We start from the raw sequence: 19,932 nt of genomic DNA, 5'->3' as shown, positions 1-19,932 counted from the left end.
GCCCAGACATGCGATGCACTCGTCGTGCCCTTCCGACTCGTGCAGGGGGCCCTTGCACGAGCTACACTCGCGAAGCGACATTTGAAACAGCTTGGAAATTTGCTCAGGAATTTGTTCTTTTTTCCTCACTGGATGGCCGCAGGGGAAATCGTCCACTGCCGGGGCTGGATTCGATGGTGGGAGCGGTGAAGAGCAGTGCAGAGCAGGTAAGCTTCTTTTCTTCGGCTTCTTGCAGAGTCAGCGAAGAGATGGTCTCGTCGCTAAAGGAGAAGATTCTGATTAAATGGCGCTTTGGGCCGACTTCTATAGCAAGTCGGCTCCCCACCCCCCTTGGCGGGCTCAAGCCATTGGTTTGTGCAGTTACACAAACGTTAACCAATCTGGCTTCAGTAACAGAGTAAAGAAGAGTTTCCCTAAAGCAGTCGTCAATGACGATGCAACGGGAGTTACCTTTCGATCGGGAACAGCCTATTTTTCTTAAATATTTACATGCATGTGTGTGTATGCATGTATATATATTTATTATGTGTGTGTATATATATATATATATACACTTAATAAATATACACAGCACACACACATATATTATGTAAACAAAAACTTTTATTTTGGATGCAATAAACTGTGATTAATCGCTTGACAGCACTAATAATAATAATACTGCATTTATAATTAAACATCTTTTGTTACACATTTTTCCAGTTGAATTTGGCCGTTTATTTGTCAATGTCTTTATGAGCAGGCAATCATTCAAAGAATAAAAAAAACATGCTTCAAAAAAAAAAAAAAAATAAATCTTTTTTCTTTTTCTTTTAGCTAAACTCATCCACTGTATCTGAATCTCACATTATTTACTTGAAATATTGAATCTGTAGAAAAGATTTGCTCACTCTGACACAGAACAATGCTTTTTAATATGAGACACTAGAGTTACTGAATGACTGAAACTCTTTCCACACTGAGTACAGTGATACGGCTTCTCTCCAGTATGAACTCGCTCATGAACTTTCAGGTTTCCAGACTCAGTGAAACTCTTGTTACAGTATGAGCACTTGTAAGGTTTTTCTCCAGTATGAATTCTTTGGTGCCGTTTCAGATCACCAGCTGCAGTAAAGCTCTTCCCACACTCACAACACACATGATCTCTCACTTCTTCATGCGTTTTCTGATGCTGTTTACAAACATCTAGCCTTGAAAAACTCTTTCCACAGAAGGAACACACATGAGGCTTCTCCCCTGAATGAATGGTCAGGTGACTTTTTAGATGTGATGATGAACCAAACTTTTTACTACACTGATCACAGCTAAATGGCTTTTCTCCAGAGTGAATGTGTAGATGATAACTGAGACTTGATGCATCAGCAAAACTCTTTCCACACTGAGTACAACAGTACGGCTTCTCTCCAGTATGAACTCGCTCATGCTTTTTCAGGTCTCCAGACTGAATGAAACTCTTGTCACAGTATGAGCACTTGTAAGGTTTTTCTCCAGTGTGAATCCTTTGGTGCCGTTTCAGGCGGTCAGCTGCAGTGAAGCTCTTCCCACACTCACAACACACATGATCTCTCACTTCGTCATGTATTTTCTGGTGCTTTTTATAACTGGCCAGCCATGAAAAACTCTTTCCACAGTAAGAACACACATGAGGTTTCTCAGCTAAATGAACTGTCATGTGTGCTTTTAGACTTGATGAAGAAATAAACTTTTTATCACACTGATCACAGCTAAATGGCTTTTCTCCAGAGTGAAAGAGCAGATGTTTACGGAGATTTGATGCATCAGTAAAACTCTTTCCACACTGAGGGCATGTGTACGGTTTCTCTCCAGTGTGGATTCTCATGTGCTTCTTAAGGACTCCTTTTTCTCTGAAACTCTTTCCGCACTGTGAGCAGGTGTGCAGCTGTTTGGCTTTTTTTCTTGAGGTTTTGATTTTACAGTGTTTCTCCTCCACTTCATTCAGCTCATGTCTTTGCTGTTTTACTTCTATGCAGTCTAAAATAAAGAAATTATGTTGTTAAAATCAGTTTAAGTGAACATGATTTGCAGTTTTGTTTTTTTCAATTGCTTACACACAGGAGCGGATCTATACGGGGTGGCAACTGCCACCCTAAGAAAAAGCTGTGCCACCCCACCTGCCACCCCAGAATTATCACAGAATAAAATATAAATGTAAGCAGTGCTTCATGTGCTACTTTTCAGCCGCGGCGATGACAGCCTAACGGAAAATAATGGCAAAAAACAAACAAACAAGTCTTTCACTAAACTGTGCACGATGGTTGCACGCGCAGAGTCGAAAACACAAAGCGCGGCCCATACGAATTGTTTTTGCATTTGTTCGTGAATCAGATACTGATTCTCGGTTTATTCAGAAGTCCTCTGAGAAATCTAATCCCGTCCGGATGTGTCTGAGATAAGTGAGATTCATCCCGTAATTGTTTGGTGATCGATTCTCCGACCGCTCGCTCCACTTTCATCATGGATATAGAGACCTTTCTGCCATATCGGATGAAACAATAACATGAAATCAATAAGAAGATGCAGATCACGAAAACTAATAGCAGAGTTAGGTAAGAATATTGTATTGACGTTTTCTCGATTGTTAACATAATATAGGCTAACTGATTTTAGTTGGTCCATTTTCCCAAACCATTAATTCAGTTCTCAAAACAAAGACTTGTTTCTCAAAAAGTTTAACAATGATTAAGTTAAACATTAGGTAGCAAAACTGATTACACCAATTAGAATCTCTGCATCCCAACAACGGAGAGAGGAGAGAGCTGAATGAATAATATACATGGGTTTTACACATTCAGTATAATTACAGTACAGTACCAGTACATTAGATGATGGAAATTTCCATATTCTATATATTCTACATGTTGTACACCTTCAAACGTGTGACTGTCAAATTTTATTTGTAATCATTTTTTATGTGTAGCTACTGCATGTTTTCAGAACTGAGAAATTACTGCCTATAGCTAGTCTTGTGTCAGGAGACCAGGAAACTGCTGTATACTGTAATGAAATTTGACCAAATGTACAGTGGATGCTGAATTTACTTATTTTTATTTTGTTCATATACAATTCTTTGGTATTTGAACTTTTCTAGTGTTTTTCATCTACTGCAAGATTACTTTACAGTAGTAAAATGAAAATGATCTGTTCCCCAAAGTTCATTGCTGAATTATTATTATTATCTGTAATTTAATTTATGTTGTATACTGTAATAGACATTGAGCTGCAATAATAATTCCTGAATCCTAAGAGTTTTTTAAGTGTTATTGATCTCATGAGTTTTCACTGGGCAGGAAAGTCATCTGTGTTGAATTGTGTGTAAGTATTTAAGAATACCTGTAATAACTAGATTGAAACGTTTGATAGACACATTTATGCTGGCTTGTCTTAAATTTTTGTTTAAGAAACATAAATAGTTTGGTCAGTTAGATGTTCTAGGTGTTTGCTAAAGTGTTGCTAGGATGTTCTGGGTGGTTGCTAGGCTCTTGCAGTTGTTGGGGTGTTGCTAGACTATTGATAGTGTGTTCTGGGTGATTACAGACATTCCCACCTTTGGTAATAACAGAAAATCAAACATTGTTTTCAAAACTGATCCAGTTGCAATGCTTTGATATTATTGTATTTCTTTCTAATGTTAGAAAATTCAAAAGTGTTACTCTTAAACTTGCACTAAAACATGATTTATACCATCTAAGTAGCCTATGTAATATTAATAGAACTGCATGTCTTCTTTAGTGATACAAGCTCAGAAACATTTAGAACCTGTTGAAGTTTTTTATATTGTGTATTGACTTTGTGCCATGATGGATATTGAAAAATTTTCATTTTAAACAGTATAGATGATTACTTAATGGTAATGCAATATTTGTGAACAACTGTGCATGACAGACAATCAATCCCCAAAAACTATGGATGGGGGCTTGCTTTGGTGTTGCCACCCCTCATAGACCCCGTGCCACCCCTTTGCCACCCTAAAAATTATTTTCTAGATCCGCCCCTGCTTACACACATTTTAAAAACTTTTTATTTTTTCAAAACTTTACACACAAATCCAAGACGCACACACACACAAAATGCAAAGTGCCTCGCATTTCTTGCAAAATGAAGCACTGCATTCAAAATATCACAAACACATGTCAAAGGCAAACATTTGCAAAAACCTTTGCCATAATATTAATTCCTGTTAGATTTGTGTGTGTTAGATAGAGCATTGTGTGTTGTGTTTTGCAAAAAGTGTTTTATGAAATTGAAAGCGGAGTCAAAGGCTGAGAATTAGTGTATGGTTCTGCAGATTTGGTGTGTGCTTCTGCTGTTTGAGTGTCAGCTTTCAGAAATTGTGTGACAAGTAAAGATTTTGTGTGTAAGCAGTTGAGAAAAAAAACTGTAATAGCAGAAACCAAAAGGGTCACATATTTATCTGTGAATATCAAGAATCAGATCTTTGATGCACCAAAAGTTAGCTCTTTCGTTCCTTGTTAGAGAAATTAAAATTATATAGGCTATATTATTTCACAGCCACTACATCTTTTTTGCCTGAGGCTTTAATAGTGAATTAGTAGTCAATAATGAAGAATCAAGAATAGACACCTACCTGTTTGTTCCTCGGTATCTTCATGTTTCATTCTGGATGGTTCTGGATCACTCATGTCGTCAATCTCCTCTTCAACTTCTGTACTAGACTTTTAAAATGATGTGAATATTCCTCACCTTTTTAACCCAGTTAAAGCACAAACCCCGCTCACCACAGATTCTGAAGATTTCATTGGTCGTGTCAATCACATGTGACCGGATGGTTTATCCCTCCGGTTTTTATTGGATAGAATTTGGGGCTGTTAGAAGCAATTCGAGTTTCGATCGTGGCGTGTCACTTCCGATTATCCTCGGGGTTGTGTTGCCCCTGCCCCCTTCAGCAAGCATCCCCAGGAGCTTTGTCTTTCTCGACTTCACTCTTACTGTGTGCGATCCTCTCTGGTAAGTGGTGTAGTGGAGGGTATACTCAGGTGCTATACCCACTTTTTTTTTATCAGTCGGCATTCCGTATACCCACTTCCAAATCCTCTCATGCGCATCATTCAGTAGTGTCCTGCACTAGCCAAATCCTGACAGTCCAGCATATGAATAACTAATCCAATCCTATGTGAATAAATCCCTAAAACATCCAGTAAAGACAGTGATGCGGTCAGGATCGAGACGTAAACACTCTCATGCAGTGTGTATGTTTCATGTTACGTACACATTTCGCTATTCACCGCACGCCAGCGACCACTCCTCCGTTGTCGAGAGACAGACAAGCATGTTTGTGTGATCCTTCCCTGGAGGAATACCCATTATACAGTCCACACTTTGATTGATGTCTTTAGGACCAATAGTCTTTGAGAAAAGTGGGGAAAAGTACCTCCTCCGCCACGTTTAACGTGTTCCTTACAGGCTTATATGATGTTCCGTACAGCGCGTATAACTTGATTTCATCGGCGACAATAGACATTTAACTCATCAACTGTGAGCTGTTTATTTATTTTAAATGATGAAAACATCATTTAAATTAATAAGAAAGATGAGTACCTTTTTATTTGGTTAAAATAAGTTAATTGCTGCTTTAATAAGCTAAAGGACCATGCGAGGCATGATTGTGTCGTGATATTAATTATGGCATGTGAGTTATGCATCAACCAAACGTTAGTGAATAATATTTGCATATATTTTTTGAAGACAAGAAGGGCAAACAATTTGCACTGATTTAAAAAAAAAAAAAAAAGATTAAACCTCAAAACATAAATGATCATGATGCGTGTTTTTACAACTATTTACATTTGACACTAAACTGATTAAAAATGCTATTAGGCCTACTAGAGATTAACGTGTTCATTTTCTGTGTGCACTATATACATTGTGTGTTTTTATGTGGACACAACATAACGTTACTTTTTAATGAAAAGTTGGCTTTGAAATAACAACACAATCAGTCGAGCTATATAGCCTAGTTCATGTTTAATGTGTTACAGAATGACCATTTAAAATGTTAAAATATTAAAATCATGTAATGTTAACGTAATTGACCCTTTATGAATATAAACATCATACTGCAAGCAGGAGGATGGGCAAACAGCGTGTGTGCTGACAGATGTTCTGCCTGTCTCAGGTGAGGGTCACCGCAATCGACATTTAAAAATGACCATTTCAAAGCATTTTTTAAAGACTGACTGATGTTTGTTTCACCATTTTCAAATTCAACACTATTTTCAAACGCGCAGCGCGCTCATATCCTTAGGTCGTATACATAACATTGTGCGTGGGACTAACAGAAACGGACGAATCATCAATTTGGCAAGCGTGTGATTTGCACCTGGAAGAGGGAAAATTAAGAAACTGCTTGTAATTGACCATGAAAACAGGCGTTAAATATATAGGCCCTATATTTAAAATAAATATATAATAGTGAAATAAGTTGTTTATTATCGTTTAATAAATTACATTCACTTGGAAAATTACCAACTTCTCAATGGGTGGGCCACAGCAGAAAGGCCCACCCGTAGCTGCGCCACTAGGTGTGTTCGACTTCATGCAGCGCTGTGCAGACCGACCGGCGACTGACTTGAAGCAGTGCATGCCGGTTAGAAAATTTGTCTGTCATGTGTGGCATCAAAGTACCGCGAGAGCGTTTCGAGAGCAGCCGGCTCACTCAGCTCGCGCAGTTTCTCCAGAGCGACTGCAGGAGCGCTGATGACTGCGCAGCTGTTTCACGATTGGCCAAATTCACCACATGACAACAATGACCTGTGTTTCTAACATCTTCAAATCCAATACTGCTCACAAATCTTATTTTACTTGGAAAACATCACATTGATGTGAAAAAATTGACTAAAGCTAAGCCAAACATTTTATAAAAGAGATTAAACAATATGGTACTACATTAGATAAAATTAAGAACTAAAAAGCAATGAAGACCCATGAAGCTTTTTGTTACTTTAAATTGTTGTAATTTTACCCCTGGCATGAATTGTTTCACTTTACATATTCTTATGAATGTTTATTTGTTTTTGTACTTATATGCTTACAAACCTTTGTATAATTTTTGCATTAAAAAAATAAAATAAAAAATACTGCTCACAAATCTGTTTTTAGAACAGTAGAAACTTTGTTATATTGAGTCACATTTAATAAAAAACACTGATGAAAGCAAATATACTCCCACTTTATTGGTAGGCTATTTAAATAGTATATGCTTATGTTGAACTTTATTCTTGAACAGATGGCCCTGTATTAAGCTGTATATAAAAAGTGTTTCTGTTGCTCGTGAAAACATTTCTGAAACGTCTGTGCGTTTGACAAATATTGCATGTTATTCACTTCATCTGTGATAGAGTATGCAAACACCGCGAGAGCATCACTACCGGGAGCAGAAAGTGTTCGACTTCATGTCTCCGCTTTCAGTTCCGCCCCTGACTGCAAGCGGCTGCTCTCGCTGATAGGTCTGTTGCGCTGCATGAAGTCGAACACACCTAATGCTTAGAAGTACCAACTTATGAGTCACGACGTGCAAGAATCCAGCTATTGCTGTAGCCAAAGCTATCTCTGTAGCTAAGCTGAATAAATAGAAACGTGAAGACAGTAAACACATGATTGCGACAATATGGTTTATATGTGTTTTTCAAGTAATCTCCAGGTAATAAAAAAGCATCTGATTCTGAATAATGCATTGCTAATTGATAGCATTTATTACACTTGGCAATAGATAGGCTACTAGGCTATAAAATATATCTTCCGCCTTATTCTGTGATAAAAATGGGGGGATGTAGTATAAGGGTTAAACAAATCATAAAATTGTCATGAGGAAAATACAGGAAAAATATTATAAATTATTGGTTATTGTCCAGAAGTGTATTTGATTTCTCAGTCAATTAGAAGCAAGAGGTAATATTTAATAAACAATAATAGTAATCATAATAAAACCTGTCAATTAGACAAAAAACAAGTTATTATATTTGACATTTCTGTCCCCCTCACTTCTGAAAGTGAGAATCACGATTTTTTTGTTTGTTTCAAACAGAGATCACAATTGTCCCATAATTCTGAACAGACAACTAAACAAAATAGCATGTAATTTACTAGAGGTTCTGACAAATGTCAGTTGCTGCAGTCCATTTATATATATATATATATATATATATATATATATATATATATATTTATTTATTTTAATTATTTATTGCAAAATCTGCACCTCTTCTGTGGATAATATTATTTTCATAATGATCCTTACTTAGCAGCAGAAGTTAAGTGACAGTGTGCAAATATTACTGGCCCATTTAGGAGTGAACTAAATATGCAAGACTAGTTTTACAATGTTTATGACACAGGTTGTTCATCCTTTGCTGGGCCGTTTAAAAAAAAATTGGGGCATAAATTAAGAGTAGTCTATACCCACTTCTCCAAGCACCACAACACTGTGCGTGTTATCACTCTTTTAGAGCGTGGGTATTGTTTTAGCATATTTCAGGCATATTTCAACAACAAATTGGGTATTAGTGTGGTAGTGATTAATCATTCTGTTTTTTGTATTTCTTTTTCAAAAAAGGCATTTGGGATCATCCCTTCTGTGCCTAACCTTGTGTGTTGAGTGTGGTTGTGGGGAGTCGCTGTTGTTCTGCAATCAAAGATAGAAGGAACACACACTCATCCGTTTTTGTGTTTCATGTTGCTTGTGCCGGTGTGTTCCGGACAGTTTTTTTTTGTTTGTGTCACGAATCCGGTCCATGGTCTTCAGTCTGATTGCCACCAGAGGTCACCCTTCCATCATATTGACTCTCACACCACACAGACTGTTTCACATTACCTTGGACTACATTTCCCATCAGCCATCTCACTAATCACACGCTCACCTGATCATACGCGCACAGCTGTATCCAATCAGACATGCTTCATAAGCCCTGGACTTCCTCGTTCAGTCGCCGAGTATTGTATGCACATATCGCTACCATAGCTGATAGTTACCTTACAGAGCCTGTCTTAGTTTTCTTAGTCTTGCCTTGCCTGTTTCGGATTGTGTTTTCCCCTGCCTGAATTATTGCTGTATTTCCTGGATTAACCCTTTGCCTTGCCCTGTTGGATACTGTTCGCCGATCGAAGACCCACGCTTGCCCTAGGATTACTCTTTGTCTTGCCTGTGTTGTACCTGTTTGCCATTGTTCAACCCTGCCTGTGCTTATGACCATGTCTTTAAATAAAATCCTGCAAATGGATCCGCTCGCCTCTTGTCTCGTCAGCCCCATAACAGATTGTTTGTTTTTGTTGTGGGTTCTGTTTTGCAACTTGTTTACTTTCTCTTTAGAGAAATTGTTTAATGATTATTGTATGTGATACGTTCATTCTGTAATACGTTCAAGGTCAGAGTGGTTGAAATACTGCTGATTGATTTGTGTTTTGTTTTGTATCTTTGTTTTCTTTTTTGAATGATTGCTATCAGTGGGAAAGATTACGTCCTTTTCAGCAATCTTGTAGTTCTCTTTCAAACAATCAATAGTTGTTTCACTATGGGAAACGCCCCAGGCGTGATAGACTATGGAAGCACCAATTACACAACGTCTGTCCGAAGGATGGACCAATCACAGCTTTTGACAAGGAGCCCACCCCCTCCCTATATATACATGGGGCTCCAGGAATAAAAGGGATATCTACGACGGGAAAAGGCTCCCTTCTCGCCTTCCCCAGGCGAAGCAACTGCTTCTCGCTTTGCCGGCGTGCATCGCAGAGATGAAACGTTCATGGGACAAACCCTTTTTCTCGTCAAGGGCTACTTGTTTGTCGATGTGAGTGAAATAGAAGGGCTTGGGCTCTCTAACCCTCCCACGGTCAAGCAGTCAGTGGCTCACCACCTGCATCCGAACAGGCGGACCACTCTCTCATCGGCCAGCCCCTCCCTCCCTGGGAAAATGGAATGCTTCACTGCTTCCATGTACCAGACAATTTATAAATCTTCGGCACTAGCGGTGAGGGCACTCAACGTCACCTCACCGTTGATGGCCTACCAAGTCGAATTACTGGAGGAGCTGGGTAAGCAGCTGGACGCCGGTAATCCGACCCCGGCAGTCTGGGAGGAGATCTGCAACATAACAGATCTCAATCTATGCACCTCACATGGTGCGGTGCAAAGCTGTGGCCGTACCATGGCCCTCGCCGTCGCGGGCGAGAGGTCGCTGTGGCTAAATCTCTCGAGCATTCGGGACAGGGAGAAATTGGATTTTCTCGACGCTTCGGTAGATTCGAGTGGGCTGTTTGGCCCGGCTGTTAAGGGGATGAGACAGAGGTGTGGCCTCCAGAAGAAGGAAGGAGAGGCCTTTGACATCTGTCTGCAGCGAAAAAGGGCATTCCATCCTCCTGTTCCCCCGCGGCCTGTTCCTCCGACGCAGAACAGGAGGTTTTTGAATGCTAAACCCCAGAGCGCAGAGCAGGCGGCCCGTCCCCCCACTGCTCAGAACGCTAAGCCATAGGGAAAGCAGACATTTGCGGCAGCGGCTGCAAAGTCCAGGTCCGCTAACACTTCCATCAAAAAGAAGTTTTCACAAGTTTTCACAAACACAAGTCCTCTCCTGAGTCCACCACGTTTGTTCCCCCACCCGTGAAAAAGCGGAGAATGTGGAGTTTGGGCGGAGAAATGGTTCTAAGTTGTGTTCAGGCCAGTTCAGCTTCCCTTCAACACACACGGTTCTGTGGATTGCTGACAGCAATTCCGCAAGTTCGAGTGCTCAGAACGCAGCCACCAAAAGAATGTGATCTGACGAGTCCAAGCACAAGTTCCCAAGTGTATTGTTACAAAGCACTTTAGCGTTATTATGTAAACAGGACACGATCTTTCAGGAAGAATGATCAATTATTCGTTTCATGGGCCACTCATTGTAAGGCTAAGCCGATCTCCTCGCTGCGCCTCTCCCATTGGATGTTGGAGGCGATTGAACTAGCCTATACATCTATGGGTCTTCATTGCCCAGAGGGCTTAAGGGCCCGTTCTACATGAGGGATTTCTACCTCATGAGCATTGTTCAAAGGGGTTTCGGTGGGAGATATTTGTGCGGCGGCAAGTTGGGCTTCCCCGCATACATTTATCAGATTTTACCGCTTGATGTCACTGCGCCTTCATTGGCTCATGCAGTTCTTAAAGTGTGCCCTTTGGAGAATTAAAAGGTTATCTTTTTTTCTTTCGAGCCTGTTCGGCGGCTTCGGAAAGCATGCGTTACGGGAGTTGGCTATATCATTCCCATAGTGAGATGCCGAGTGATTGTTTGAAAGAGAACGTTAGGTTACTTGCATAACCCCGGTTCTTTGAGAACAGAGCGAGGTATCTCACCAAGCTTCCCTACTTGCATGACACGGGGGAAGAGCGTGCTTAGAATGCCGTTTCGGGGATCACAGCTGTGTATATATAGGGAGGGGGTGGGCTCCTTGTCAAGAGCTGTGATTGGTCCATCCTTTGGACAGACGTGGTGTAATTGGTGCTTCCATAGTCTTTTTTTACCCAAGCAAAGTCTCTGAGAACCTGACACATTGCACTTGTGGCGACTCCAGGAAGGTTGCAGTTCCGGAAAATGATGGTGCTGGAGACTAAATGGTTCCTGATGGTTTCTCACCTAATTCTTCATATTAATTCTTAATTCTTTTGCAGTTAATGTGTCTTTTCTTCTCCACCTGTTTTTTTCTGACTGTGCTGACTCAGTGAGCATCTCGTTGCCCAATGGTCATGCCTTAACTTTGCTAATTCTATTATTGCATTAGTATTGCATTCTTTTTTTTTTTTTTTTTGCAGTTTTTTAAAAAACTTTTATTCTTGAGTTCAGTCTCTTTTTTGGCTCATTTTATCTGTAAAAGAAAACCACCCTAATAATTCTGCACACTTGAAATAAGGAGGTTTTGACTTTCAGCCTTCATGTACAATTATATATCCCTTATAAATGATTAAATACAAAAGCAATAGTAGTTATTAAGATTGATGTGGTTTGGAATTGGTTAAATGTTCTTGGAAAAAAAATGACCAGTATATCAACTTGCCTAATAATTCTGCACACACTGGTAGAGGGTTTTCCATTTTGAGTTTGTGTTGATTGTAACTAGGTAATTAATACACTGAAATGACATTGAAGTATATCTTAGTTCACATTAATTGCTTATTCAGAAGTAAATATTTACCATATTTCAAAGTGCATATAAAATATACTAAAGCCCCACTTAAGTGGTTCAAAAATGTCACTGAAATGTTCAACTAAATGCATTTAATGTAATTTTAAACTGTAATATATTTGAAATCAATTACAAATAACATGCATTTAGGTAGTCGAAAACATTACATTTAATTCACGCTTAAGTGTATTGTTAACTGACATTAAAGTATTATTTTAGTTAACATTAATTGCTTGTCAGTACATTAGTAGTAGACTTTAACCGTATTTTAAAAACACTAGAAGCAAGTATGAAACTACATATATGTACTAAAAAGTCCCACTTAAGTGGTTTAAAAAAATCACTCAAAAGTTCAACTAATTGCATTTAATATCACTTTAAAATGTGATACATTTGAAGTTAATTACAAATACAGTGTATTTAAGCGTCGAAAATAGCATATTTAATTTGCACTTATGTGTGTTATTTTAAAGTATATTATTTCTGCAATGAGTACACTTTATAAAAGTATACTTAAGCGCACTTCTTTTTTACAAGGGTTATCATTCCTATTGCTCATTATTTAACAGCTACTATTTTTTTTTTTAACAATAGCTTTAATGTTCCTCAGCAGTCAACAGTGAAGAATCAAGAATGGACACCAGCCTGTTTGTCTTCTTGTTTTTTCTGGATGGTTCTGGATCACTCGTGTCTTCAATCTCCTCTTTAACAAACTCCATCTTTAACACAGTATGTCACAGATTTCAGCTGCTGCACCTGGAGTTTGTACCTGTCATGTAGGATGATGTGAATATTCCTCACCTTTTTAACCCAGTTAAAGCACAAACCCCGCCCACCACAGATTCTAAAGATTTCATTGGTCGTGTCAATCACAGTGATCCCTACACAACACTGAAACAAATCCAGTACAAACATGTGAGCTTATTTTTAGTCAAAATAACCAAATTTCAGAAACTTCCCCAACTCAAAATTTTGGTTTTGTTTATATTTTTATTTGTAAGAAAGACCAACATAAATAGTGTTGCAGACAAATAATTTAATGTATATTGGATGAATATTTACTGAGCAACCCATTATTTTGTAGAGTCAAAACAACCATTTTCTTCTGGAATTTGGAGCCAAATTACAAGTAAAAAAAATGACTCTAGCAAGATGGAAGCATCATTATTTTATTTCTAACCGGAAAATTCTATTAGTTCAATCAGTTGACTTGAGCAATGTTTGTTGCATTGTGACAGTTCAAGAATGGGAAGGAGCACTTCTTATGTTTTTTCCCAGTAAGCTTTAGGTGGTTAATGGTTCTTATTAATGGTTCTTAGCAAACATTTCTTTCAATATTCTCATTTTTAAGGCCATACATGGTTCAATTCTAGAGATACGGAGATATTAAATATATTTTCAGTCTTCAAAAACCAAATGTGGGTCACTTTTAATAGCTAATAACTTTTTTTATTTTAAAGAGGAATGTCTGAAGAAAATAAAATGTTGAAATTAGAAATGTATCTTGTTTCCTTTTATCAAAACCAATGCATATAACAAACCTGTCTAAATGTCAAAATTATTATTTTCTCAAAGATCGTGTGCCTGTGATTTTAAATTGCTAAAAATGGAGTTATCTGTTTTTGCAAATGAACTCTTCAAATATACTAACTGAATTTCAAGTACATTTTTAATACATTTAAGAGTACTTCTTTTTCACCTGGGAATACTTGTTGCATTGTGACAGTTCAAGAATGGGAAAAAGCATTTTTCCCCCTGAAGTTTGAACTCCTGTATCTCAATAAGTATTAAATATATCTCAACAGCCTTTTAGGTGGTTGATGATTCTTATCAATGGTTAATGGTTTTTAATAAACTTTTGTTTCAATATCTTCATTTTTAAGGCCATATATGGCTAATTTTCATACAGGTGATATTTATTTAAAGAGGAATGTCTGAAGAACAAATAATGTTGAATAAAAGACATCTTGAACCGTAATCTAGCTTCTGTTAACTGTGGTGGTGTCCAGCAGATGGCGTAGGATGTAGGCCTAGAGTAACTATTATAATAACTAATTATGCATAATTACATGCAAATAACTAAGGCAACCCCTAATCCTAACCCTAACCATATAGTAAGTACATTTTAATTAACATTACTCAGTACTTAAATGTATAGTTACACTGTAACAAGGGCACCTTAAAATAAAGTGTAACTGAATACGTGTTACGTGTTGCTTGCTAATAAAGCGCATGATGAAGGAGCAATATCAAAACAGAGTCTTTTAATGAAAATCCACACAAGGAACAGAAATAATCCAGGAGCGAGGGGTAGCAAACACATAGATCAAATAATAGCAGACAAAGGACCAGGGGAGAACACAGGCTTTAAATACTAAAAGTAATCAAGGGGAAACAGAAACAGGTGTGGAGCTAATTAACTAATCAGGGGAACTAAGGAAACTAGGTCAACAAGTAACATATCGCTCCCTCCCGGAATGGCGCGTCCCTGCGCCGACAAAAGTAGTCCAATAGAGGAGGGAGGGTGGGGGTTCTGGAGGTGGGCGTGGAGCAGGTGAAGGGCAGGCAGTGGGGAAGGGACAAAAACAAAAAGAGTACAAAACATAAGTCCATGGGGGAGTGGAGGGTGGGAGGAGCCAGGGAGGAGCCCAGAGCAGGAGGAGCCAGGTGGCAATCCAGAGGCCAGCCAGGATGGCAGCCCACGGTGGAGTTGACGGCGGGAGGAGCCATGGTGGAGAAGGGACCGACAACACCAGGGGACCAACTGACGGAGACTGAGCTGCTGGAGGTGGAGACCCAGGTGGAACAGAGCAGATGGAGAGGCGAAACTGAGGATTCGGAGGGCCAAGGCAGAGCTGAAGGCTCAGGTGACTGATGCGGAGGCGGGGATCCAGAAGACCACGGTGGAGCCAGTGCGACTGAGGATTAAGGTGGAGCTGGAGGTGAAGGAGGAGCCTGACAGAGCCGGAGGGATGGAGTGACGAGGCAAAGCCAGAGGAGTGGAGTCCCGAGGCGGCAGATGGTCAACGACTGATCAAGGCGGAGCTGGAGGGACGAGGGAGCCCTGTGGAGCCAGTGGGATGACGGGCCACAGTGGAGACGAGGGAGCTAGGAGCTGAGGCGGAGCCGATGGGTCGGAGGACCGAAGTGTAGTCCAAGGCTCGGAGGCTGGAAGTGGAGACAGGGAATCTGCACGCCTGGGCGGAGCTGGAGACTGGAAGTCCCGAGGCGGCGGAACAGAGCGCATGGCAGGCGCTGACTGAGGGTGAGCTGAGGGACTGACAGGCATCAGCGGAGATGGAGGTGAGGAACTAGCTGGTTTGAGAGGAGGCGGGAGAGGGAGGTTGGGAGGGAACACAGGAGGACATGAGCTGGACGGAACCAGCGGAGACGCAGGAGATTCAGGAGCACAGGTTAATACTTCTCCAAACCAGTCTATAAGGTCCATCTTGAAAATGTCCATGAGTTCCTCTTTATAGCTCCCAGAAAACAGATGCAGCTTACGCTCAGTCGCGGGAGTGTGGGCGGGGCTTCCCTCCAAGCCCTCGAACACCACCAAAACTCCCTCGAGGACGGACAATGTTTCCAGTTTAATTTGGGTGTTTCTTTGTCAGTGTCTTTATGAAAATATTGAATCTGTAGAAAATATTTGTTCACTCTGACACAGAACAATGCTTTTTAATATGAGACACTAGATTTGTTGACTGAGTGAAACTCTTTCCACACTGAGTACAGTGATACGGCTTCTCTCCAGTATGAACTCGCTCATGTATTTTCAGGGTTGCTGACACAGTGAAACTCTTGTTACAGTATGAGCACTTGTAAGGTTTTTCTCCAGTATGAATCCTTTGGTGCCGTTTCAGATCACCAGCTGCAGTAAAGCTCTTCCCACACTCAAAGCACATGTGATCTCTTACTTCATCATGTGTTTTCTGATGCTGTTTACAAACATCTAGCCTTGAAAAACTCTTTCCACAGAAAGAGCACACATGAGGCTTCTCATCTGAATGAACTGTCAGGTGACTTTTTAGATGTGATGAAGAAATAAACTTTTTACCACACTGATCACAGCTAAATTGCTTTTCTCCAGAGTGAATGTGTAGATGATAACTGAGACCTGATGCATCAGCAAAACTCTTTCCACACTGAGTACAACAGTACGGCTTCTCTCCAGTATGAACTCGCTCATGTACTTTAAGATGTTCAGCTCGATTGAAACTCTTGTCACAGTATGAGCACTTGTAAGATTTTTCTCTGGTATGAATTCTTTGGTGCTGTTTCAGACAGTCAGCTCTAGTAAAGCTCTTCCCACACTCACAACACACATGATCTCTCACTTCATCATGTGTTTTCTGGTGCTGTTTATAACTGGCCAGCCATGAAAAACTCTTTCCACAGTAAGAACACACATGAGGTTTCTCATCTGAATGAACTGTCAGGTGTTGTTTTAGATGTGATGAAGAAATAAACTTTTTACCACACTGATCACAGCTAAATGGATTTTCTCCAGAGTGAATGAGCAGATGATAACTGAGACTTGATGCTGCAGCAAAACTCTTTCCACACTGAGGGCATGTGTACGGTTTCTCTCCAGTGTGGACTCTCATGTGCTTCTTAAGGACTCCTTTTTCTCTGAAACTCTTTCCGCACTGTGAGCAGGTGTGCAGCTGTTTGGCTTTTTTTCTTGAAGTTTTGATTTTACAGTGTTTCTCCTCCACTTCATTCACCTCATGGCTTTGCTGTTTTACATCTATACAGTCTAAAATAAAGAAATGTTGTCGTTAAAACCAGTTAAAGTGAACCTGATTTAATAGCAGAAACCAAAACAGTCACATATTTATCTATGAATATCAAGAATGAGATCTTTGATGTACCGAAAGTTAGTTCTGTCATTCCTTGTTCATGAAATTAAAATGATATATATTATTTCACAGCCACTAAATCTTTTTGCCTGAGGCTTTAATGTTTCTCAGCAGTCAATGAATAATCAAGAATGGACACCAACCTGTTTGTTCCTCAGTATCTTCATGTTTTATTCTGGATGGTTCTGGATCACTCATGTCGTCAATCTCTTTAACTTCTGTACCTGTCATGTAGGATGATGTGAATATTTCTCACCCTTTTAACCCAGTTAAAGCACAAACCCCGCCCACCACAAATTATAAAGTTTTCATTGGTCATGTTAATCACAGTGATCAACTACACAACACTGAAACAAATTAAGAACAAGACTGAGACCTTAGTATAGTGTTATTTCGTCAAATCAGCTAAATTTCAGAATATTTCCCAACTCAATTTTTTTGTTTTATTAATATTTTTAATGAAGAAAGACAAGTATAGGTATAGTGAGAAACACAAAATATTTAATGTCATGGATGGATATTTACTGAGTAATCCACTATTTTGTAGAGGGGAGTCAAAATTAAAATTTTCATCAGAGATCGGCTCTGACTATTAGTAAATTCTGATGATTTTAACAATACTTTTTTTAACTAACAATATGCATTGCAACAGTTCAAGAATGGGAAAAGGCACTTTTTATGTTTTTTTCCCCTGAATTTTGCACTCCTGTATCTCAATATGTATTAAAGATTTATCAAAAACCTTTTAAGTGATTAATGGTTCTTATTAATGGTTCTTATAAAACATTTCTTTCTGTATCTTTTTAAGGACAAATATGGTTAAATTCAAGAGATATGAATTGTTCAATTTTCAGTGTTCAAAAACCAAATGTGCGAACTTATCCACTACCATACCCACTTTGGATAACTTTTTTTAATTTTAAAAAGGAATTTCTGAAAAAGATATAATGTTGAAACAATTTTTCCCTCTAAATCAAAACCACTGCATAGAACAAACCTGTCTGAATGCCAAAAATATTATTTTCCAAAAGACTGTGTGCTTGTGACTCAAGAAGTATTAAAGATGTCTCAATATCTTTTTATTCTGGTTCTTAAGAAAGTTTTCTTGAATCCTCATTTTAAAGCCCTATATGTTTCAATCACTGCGATATGGAGATCACAGTGTGGTTCTATAAGTTAATTGTTGAATTTTACTCATTTTAAAACAGCTGATACTTATTTAAAGAGGAATGTCTGAAGAACAAATAATCTTGAATCTAGAAATGCATCTTCTTTCTTTCTGTTAAACCAAATGATCCATATAGGACCTTATAAATGAAGATACCATAAGAAAAGTGTGTTAAGAAACAGTTTCTAACAGGATACTGAGACATCTTTAATACATCTTGACAGGCATTCAAACTTAAGGAAAAAAAAAAAAAGCCTTTTCCCCATTTTTAAGTGCCAGCTTTGGCATATAATGCAACAAGCATTGCTAAACTCAACTGATTTTAATTGTCCTACCAATCTCTGTATAAAAATAAAATAAAGGTGCTGCAATCTTTCTGAAGTATTTTTTTCACTATGTAATTTAGCTCCTCTACAAAAACATTGGATTACTCAGTACATATTTATCTATGCCATTTGATATTTTTTGCGTTCATCTTCATTTATTTCTTTCATCAGAAGGAGCTGTGAACTGAATTCAAGTCTACAATTTTGTTGTTATTTTTTAAGTCTACAATTTTGTTGATAGGTGGCTGATAGTTGACCAATGACATCTGCGGTGGTGTGCGGTTAACTGGATCAGAGAAAAATAATTGCATTTTGACAAAACATTTGATATAATATGTAATATATAACTGGGCTGAACAAAAATGGCAGACAGCCTGAATGAAAATGCTAATTAATGCTGTTACAGTGTCAAAAACATGATGCGTGCAGGAATGAGGGGTAAAAGATCACATCAATAGGTGATTATCACATAAAGTGATGATCCTGTAGTTTGTCTCAGTCTGTTGACACACAATGAAATGTGTTAATGTGCCATTTTACAGAAGATCTCAGACATCATCATAATGAATGAGGTGAAAACAGGGAGCTATTGGCTTTTCAGCAGCTCAGTTAAACCTTACGGCTCTGTTTCTGTCAGACTATTGTTTCACTAATTGTCAGTTACACTGTTTTGCTTTTCTTTGTTGTTTTGCTCTTTTCTCATTGTAATTGTATGCAGAAATTATGCAATTACTTTTACAATATAAGTGTAGAAATATTTGCCAGGCCAATAAAGTACCTAACTGCATGTTTTGATGGACGTTGCTCATTTTGACAAATTTTAGATAAACATATTAAGGTGGATAAATGTGAAAACTAATGGTGTACAATGATTTAACAGCAGAAAACAACAGAGATCAGGTAACAGTCTGTGGTATCAGATATTTGATGTGCCAAAGCTCAGTTCAGTCAGGACTACTCTGTTTTAGTAAGATCATTGTAGAGGTCTTGAACTTTATATTTGGTGGCAGGCTTCACTCTGAAGGGTTCAGTTCTGATCTATCCTCAGGCAAACCTCACTGAGGTTTGAACCCCCCGAAGCCTAAACAATTGCCAGATATTTTAATATGCACAGTTATATCTACGAAGTAGAGTAACACCGTACTGTAGATATTACTGAGATTAATTGGAATGCACAATCAATAAAACATGATTTTTGAAAATTGTTAAAAATTGAGTTATCTGTTTTTTCAAACGAACTCTTCAAATATACAAACTGAATTTCAAGTACATTTTTAATACATTTAACCCTTGTATAACCTTATGGACATTTTTGTCCATTTTAGTTCTTTTTGTTTTTGTTTTTTTTGATAATTTTGCCTATGTTAATGCTAACTGCATAAATTTTGGCTCA

General features: G+C 38.6%; 1 protein-coding gene and 1 long non-coding RNA gene across 2 annotated transcripts in view; one reads left to right on the top strand and one right to left on the bottom strand.

The window, feature by feature from the left end:
• Positions 1-678: 678 nt before the first annotated feature.
• LOC131554244 (zinc finger protein 271-like) overlaps positions 679-19,932 on the bottom strand; it is a 49,069-nt gene continuing 29,815 nt past the window's right edge. Inside the window, exons 2-7 of the mRNA XM_058799441.1 lie at positions 17,189-17,269; positions 15,841-16,942; positions 15,467-15,662; positions 14,782-15,101; positions 10,041-10,114; positions 679-1,992 (exon numbers count right to left, since the gene is read on the bottom strand). Of these exons, the coding sequence (XP_058655424.1) occupies positions 887-1,992; positions 10,041-10,114; positions 14,782-15,101; positions 15,467-15,662; positions 15,841-16,942; positions 17,189-17,269 (2,879 nt within the window). The 3' untranslated portion in view covers positions 679-886. The remainder of the gene's footprint in view (positions 1,993-10,040; positions 10,115-14,781; positions 15,102-15,466; positions 15,663-15,840; positions 16,943-17,188; positions 17,270-19,932) is intronic.
• On the top strand, positions 4,668-9,254 carry LOC131554126 (uncharacterized). The gene is made up of 2 exons (XR_009274342.1): positions 4,668-4,986; positions 8,591-9,254. It is a non-coding gene; the product is annotated as an uncharacterized LOC131554126 (long non-coding RNA).

This window comes from Onychostoma macrolepis, chromosome 15 (assembly GCF_012432095.1).
Source record: "Onychostoma macrolepis isolate SWU-2019 chromosome 15, ASM1243209v1, whole genome shotgun sequence".
Taxonomy (NCBI): domain Eukaryota; kingdom Metazoa; phylum Chordata; class Actinopteri; order Cypriniformes; family Cyprinidae; genus Onychostoma; species Onychostoma macrolepis.
Note: the sequence above shows the minus strand (reverse complement) of the source record. Positions and strands in the feature narration are given on the sequence as shown.